Source organism: Corvus brachyrhynchos, unplaced genomic scaffold, assembly GCF_000691975.1.
Source record: "Corvus brachyrhynchos isolate BGI_N302 unplaced genomic scaffold, ASM69197v1 scaffold48, whole genome shotgun sequence".
NCBI lineage: Eukaryota > Metazoa > Chordata > Aves > Passeriformes > Corvidae > Corvus > Corvus brachyrhynchos.
Genome location: NW_008240027.1, coordinates 3,284,237 through 3,290,865, shown reverse-complemented (window position 1 = coordinate 3,290,865; position 6,629 = coordinate 3,284,237). Strand labels below are relative to the sequence as shown.

Sequence of the window (6,629 nt, the reverse complement as noted above, 5' to 3'; positions counted from 1 at the left end):
CATCCGCAGTCCTTTTTGGAAAGGGCTACAAGAGGCACCACCTGCACTTTGCCTTTTTTTGTACTGTATGAATCCTTGTAAAGCTCCCTGTATATAGACACTTTCCTTGAGAACTAGAAAAGCTTAAGATACTGGAATGTATGCACTGGAACATGGCAGAATCTTTGTCTATTGAACGGAGGACACAGCAAACAGGAAGGACAATGAAAATATTTTCTAAAGAAGTTACATCCACTCACACTGATTGGGGACCCAGGACCAGCTCATTGCTGTAGTTTATATTATGTGGAGAAGTGAATTCTTGCTTACTTAGCTATTGTGCAGACTTTAACCTGTCAGAAGAAATGAGATAAAAAGCAGAAGAAAAAAAGACAATCTGACTCATTTCCATAGGGGCACTTAGAACATGAGCAGAGATTGTTCCTTAAGCATTACTCAGCAACCTACTTTACAAAAATGCGTTTTCCAAAAAAATCCAGCTAGAGCACACCTATTGCTTTAATGGGACTAAAGTTTTACAGCAACCTGTTTCAACACAGTTAACAGTCTTTCTGACAATAATAAAGCCTAAGCTTTAAAACACACAGGGCATGCTGATAAATGTATTCTTTATGCTTCTCCAGCTCTCTGCCCAAAAAGTGACTCACTAAACAACCAACGTGAGGTGATGTAAGGCACCCAACTGTGTTCAGTCCTGGGCGCAGATGCATATGACCAGCTATGCCTCTGTTTTCCCAAGCTGTAGAGCAAAGATAAGCCCAAATAGCTTTAGTCTGGAATAAGATAATCATGCAGGCAATGGCAAAGACAGAAGTCAACTCTGCTGCTTGAGAAAGCAATAGCCCCCACAGGAAACTCTGGGAAGAGTTTTCTCCTTTTAAACAGGTGAAACAGAAGCAACACCATGATTAACTCCTTTCAGGAATCATGCAATACACAAAATTGTTTGGAACAACAATTGCAGAAATAACATTTGCTGCAAGAACACATGTTGAAGAGCTTGGTTTCTTCTCAGATGTCCCCTCATGTTTTAGTTTGCATGAACCTATAGCTTTACAGAACAAAGCTGAACAACTCCTATTAGCAAACCTTCCCGCCCCCAACTACTTCTACATAATCTAAAAACCTAGTGATAAACACAAATGTTAGCCTTTTAAAGCAGGCTCTCTCATCTCAAGCAAAACAGCATTTCACTTTCTATTAATGATGCTATTTTTTGTGGTCATGTATTTAATTGAAAGCCGATGAGTGATATTCTTTAACAGTTAGAGCCATCAAAATGAAAATGAAATGCAAGGAATGCAAAAGCAAGCCTAAAAATGCAATCAGAAGTAAAAAATTGTTACAGCAGTCATTAAATGAAAAGGCTAGTAGAGAAATCTAGGTGTTAACAAGAACAGAGTATAAGCAATTCACACCACTGTCTTCACAGGAGCTGAGACTCGAATCCAAACCATTTTCCCAGATATGCAGAATACAGTGACTGAGCCTTATTTACTCCCTGCTCTACCCCAAATCAGCCCGCACAAACTTCCCTTCTGTAATAAGGCAACTCTCAATCCCAAACATCTACTTTTTTTTAAATACAATTTCCAGCAAGACTTAAATTTGCAAAAAATACAGTTGAAGCTACAGTGCTGTTGTTTTGAATACATGCCCTAGTAGAACTTTTTTTTTTTTTAAGATGTGTAAGAACAGAACTTTTCTTTGATAAGCTTCTGAAGTCAGTTCAGATAAGCTGAAGGACAACACTGACAATGCTATTCAAATTTGCATCTGTTCTCCCACTGGAAAACTAGTCAGGCATAGACAGGCAGTGATCACCTACATCTGGCTACTGTGTACCACAAACCCAATTCAAGAAGCCACATCCAGTTTCCACTGTAACACTGATAATGATACAGCATGCCTGGTATCCCAGTAAACACTGCCCTTGAGCTTGGAACCCTGTGTTTTCCAAATTACAATTATAGGATCGCTCCCCTAAAATAAGGGTTGTCAAATTATATATGAGAAGGAAATAGAAACTATAATGAATAAATACAGTTTTTCCCTTGAATACTTGTCTCACTCATACACTGGCAGTGCTGCTTCTACAAAGACTAAACTAAGCAGCCCATAGATTAGTGCTCCCCCCACCTAATTATCAAAAGATTTTGTAGCAACTGCATTGTTACAGCATATGAGGCAAGGCAAAGTACTGTTCTTGAAAAAGACAGCTGGATCAAGTTATAAATGTAGTTGGTCATATTTCAGGGTTCAAACAGGCAGCTTCCATATAGCTTTAGGTCAAAGAGTTATTGTACTATTTGTTCATAGAGCCCATTCTGCACTAGAAGCCTACCTTAAACTTGTGGTTTTCTTCATAAGCCACCCAAAGGAAACTAACCTCTAATTTGTAGTTGAGCCAAATATCTTTGCTGACATCTGTATCAGAAATCCCAGCAGAACACTCTTACTGATTTTCATCCAACTGTGACAAAATGTATTCAGTGATTACACGTTTTATCATCAACACAACTGATAACATATCCCAGATCTACAGAAGGAAAGACATTGGTTAGCCCTACTAAATAAAAGTGAGGCAATACATAGGTAGTGGTACTTCAGATACTCTGGTAACTTCTGCAGTCAATTTGAAATCCTCTGTTCAAAAACTTCTGGCAGTAACAACTTTTTTGCAGACCTAAACTGGTATTGTCAAATAAACTAAATTCAACCCAGAACCTATTTTCTTGTCTTTTCAGACAGCAAGACCCACAGCAACAACAAACATAGGAGTGAACCCCTGACAGCTCCCTAATGCCAGAGCCAGCACACGATGCCGCTACAGCCACAACACTTTAACTTAATCCATCATCAGAAAGTTGAGAAGCTGCTATGTTAGCTATATGCAACTGATGGTCCCAGTTGTGTCTTTAGATACTGAAAGTTATTTGTTGCATGTAGTATTATTTGCCACAAAGAGATCCTCCCTTATGCCAGTGGTGCATGTATAAATGCAAAACAAAATGTAAGCAGAAGGAAAAAGCAGGAGGTAACAGGAGTCACCCTGCTGGTTGTCACCACAGTGGCTCCTGTGTTAGTTGTGCTGCTCTAAATTATGCTTTGTGAGGCTGGCAGAGCTGAATCCCTAGTTCCACCACTCTGTTTGGGAAAACTGTCCTACTCCTACGTTTAGGATGGATTAAAGCCTAGCAGAAAGCTTGCAGTCAGTCCCTTGTTACCTGACTGCCTCTGCTTGAGTTGTGAAAAACTCAAGTGAGAGAGATGTGTTATTATTTTTATTTCTGAACTTTAGAGCAAACCTTGTAGCAGAGAGGCTCCAGGACCTGCTCTGAACATCCATTTACACCTACAGCCCTGAACAGCAAACATGAGCACACTGATAAGCTGGTGCAGGTGCACTGAGGCCTGACAGAAGCTCCGGCTGCGCTGCAGGCTGCCTGCCATCACCAGATTTTATTTCTGCATTATTATTGGGCAACGCTAAGGTGGGTATTAAGACGGCCTGCCAAGATAAATTAAAGGTCTGCTGGCCTTTAACGAGAAACAGTATCCCCACCCTCGGCTCGGAGGTCACGGGTGACACCGCACATTATGTTCACCTTGCTTTTGTCTTCTGCCTCAAGTTTGGACGCAGTAAAATGTAATCAGGGGCGCTCATGCGTGAGCCCAGACACTTGGCTCCCGGGATCCGCCAGTGCCCGGTGCTGCGGCACAAAACCCAAGCGGGGATCTCTCCGCTCAAGTTGCGGGAACAAAAGAGCGCTCGGGCTGCCTCGGCAGCGGGGCTGCACATCACTGCTCTGGGCGCTGCCGAGGGAACGCTGCCACCACTCAGCCTCCCAGGAGCTCCGGCCACCGCGCCGGGAATGCTGCACCGAAAACCTTCACAAATTTTTGTTGGAAGTGGGCCAAATGGAGCTGTGGTTGTTACCGGGTGCAAACGCAGTGACTTTATCCCAAGGCATGCCGAGTGTTTAAGCCTTCCAAATGAATTCCTCCACACTCCCCTTAGGGATGACCTATCATCCCAGGCCAGAAAACACTTTCCCACCCTGCCTCTGGACAGGGAGAAAGCAGACCCCCTCTGCCACAGTCTCCCTCCCTCCCCTTGCAATTTAAAAACTGCAGTTCCACAAAATCAGGACATACACATGGGGATTATCCCATGCATCACTTCCAGCTCTGGCTCGTCTAGTTTAAAAATATGAAAGATAAAGTTACTGAACACTTCAGGGATCAGCCTGTAACACTAAGTCCTTTTGCTAACTGGTGTTTGGACTGTGCAGAGCCTTGATCCCTGACAAGAAGGCTCCAATGATGGAAGCCCTGGCATTAGTAATGATAGAAGAGCTGCTTCTTAATGTAAACTTTGAAAGGCTTCCTAAAAATTTTGCATGGCCAAATTCCTGCAGAAACACTGGAAAGTTGTTTTCTGACCAGTTCAGTTTGTCCAGCCCCTTTTAGCAGCCTCCTTGTACTAAGCCATTCAAGGGGCTTTATTTTTTTTTTAAATAAAAACCCCACACTAATTGCTTTAAGTCACCTACAATGGGACTTGGGTTTTTGTTCATTTGATACAAGCACACACAAATACTTACCTCATGAACAGTAAAAAATCGAAAGCATTTACAAGAAAGATATCCTTTAAAATTCACAGAAGCAAAGTGACTTGACTGAACTTTAGGCTTTCAGGAGTAACATCTAAAAATAGGTAGTGTCAGGTATGCAAGAATTTAACGAGTAGTGGACAGTATTGGGTGTCTGAGAGATCTGTCCAATTTTTAAAGTGTCAGAGTTAGCAAAGGAAGCAAGTACAGGTCCTTGTGATCCAAAAATCTCAGGATGATCACCTCCTCCTGTTTTAATTAAAGTACCACATACCTCCAGAGAGAAAAACACAGCTCACTGTGCTGAAACAAAGAGAATAAACCACACTTGCAGACACATGCCACGATTCAGGCACAGGTTGAAAAGCACATTCTGAAAGTACATGCCCCATAAAAGACACCACTTGGAAGTACTTATTTGCTATCAATTTCTCTGCAGGCTAACACTTTTGGTGCATATTTTACTGTACCTTCTGGCTGTACAGATCAGAGACCTGAGAAGATAAAGGCCCTTCAATTACCTTACTGCTTCAGCCTGTTTGACTCTTACAGGTATAGATACAGTTTCACCAGTACCCATTTATGCTTACTTTAATTCATTACCAAAGAAAGGCTCAACCTCTCCTCCTCACAAGCCTTCCCTCCCTCTTCAGACACAAAAGAAACTTTTTGTCCCATCAAAAACTTCAGGCAAGCGAAGGATAGTACATTTCCCCATTTTCAGCACTACCAATCCATGGAGGGGGGAGGGAAGAGAAAGTGCATCAAATCCTTTTGAACAAGGTTTTTACGTGTTATCAAAGTAACTGTGCCTCCAGGGATGGATTCCAGCCTGTTCCCAAGTATTATCCCCCCTCCACCAAAACCCAGCGACCACCTCATCTGTCACTGCTGGAAGAGAGCTGGGGAGAAAAGGGTCTTGGAGACTGTAAAAGCGATTAAACTGGAACTGAATGGAGGTGGGTAAATCACCACCATCAAAGTGTTACAGGCACATAAAGGCACACAGGTGAAGAGGATAATAAAAGAGCTCCTCTAGGAGCGAATACAGCCGAAATATACGCTTTTCGATAAAGGCTTTTAAAAAAGGAGACACGAGAGAGGGGCTGCGACCAGCTCTCCTCCTCCTGCCTCCTTCCATCTCCCAAAAGGCACCATAAATTGCTCTTATCCTCCCACCTCCCCCACAAAAAAACCCCCAGTATTAAAATACTTTGCCCAGGAGACAGCGAGCTCAAGTCCCTGGAAAGTTTACACAAAGTTTAACTACAGATATTTTTTTCCCACCCCCCCCCTCCCCCTCTCCTTTTATTTTAAAAGGGAAAAGTCTGCAGGAGGAGTGAGGGCAGGGATGGACGGCAGCCGCCGAGCCGCTGCCAGGGGTGCGGGGGCAGCTCGCAGGCTTCGGCTCCCTACCTGGAGGGTCCATTTCAATGTAAAATATCAGCTCAGTGGAATAGGGCATCATCACTTCCCTCCAGTCCGTGTCATCGCGGTCCATATCCCACACCGTGTTGTACATCGCGACAGCCAAGTCCCGGCAGGGTTAGAAATAAGAGGTTGGATAGCTCGGCTTTTAATCGAGAGGTGGGGGGGAAGAAAAAAAAAAAAAAAAAAAAAAAAAAAAAGAAAACAAAGCCGAGAAGAATCCACCTCGCTCTAAAATAACACTTTTAGCAAAAAGAAAAAAAAAATTAAAATCGCAAAAATAAACTTAAAAAAAACCTCCACGCAAGTCACCGCAGCAGCTGCCCTGCAGGAACTAAAGATAGGTAGTTATATATATAATATATACAGAGAGAGTGCTTCTTTTTGTTTAAAAAGACACCTTTCCACAGAAAAGCCACTTTCCTGAATTCTCCCTAAAAATCGCCGTTTTCAGGGTATTTTTAAAACACAAGCCAAACAAGCCCCCCGCAGGAAAGCGGGGGGATGGTGGCGAGCAGCGGATAAAAAGGGGCGATTTCAGTCTCTGGATGAATTCTTTCCGCCGGCGGGGGGCGCGAAAAGAGG

At 43.0% G+C, this 6,629-nt stretch overlaps 1 protein-coding gene across 2 annotated transcripts in view; it reads right to left on the bottom strand.

Moving 5' to 3' along the window:
- Nucleotides 1-6,629, bottom strand: part of PIK3R3 (phosphoinositide-3-kinase regulatory subunit 3) — a 76,882-nt gene that overhangs the window by 25,908 nt on the left and 44,345 nt on the right. Inside the window, exon 1 of one of the 2 annotated variants that reach the window (XM_008640771.2) lies at nucleotides 6,033-6,364. The exons of the other annotated variant lie outside the window; for it this stretch is intronic. Within the exon in view, the coding sequence (XP_008638993.1) occupies nucleotides 6,033-6,138 (106 nt within the window). The 5' untranslated portion in view covers nucleotides 6,139-6,364. Of the gene's footprint in view, nucleotides 1-6,032; nucleotides 6,365-6,629 lie in introns of those variants that run through there. 2 annotated transcript variants of the gene reach the window in all.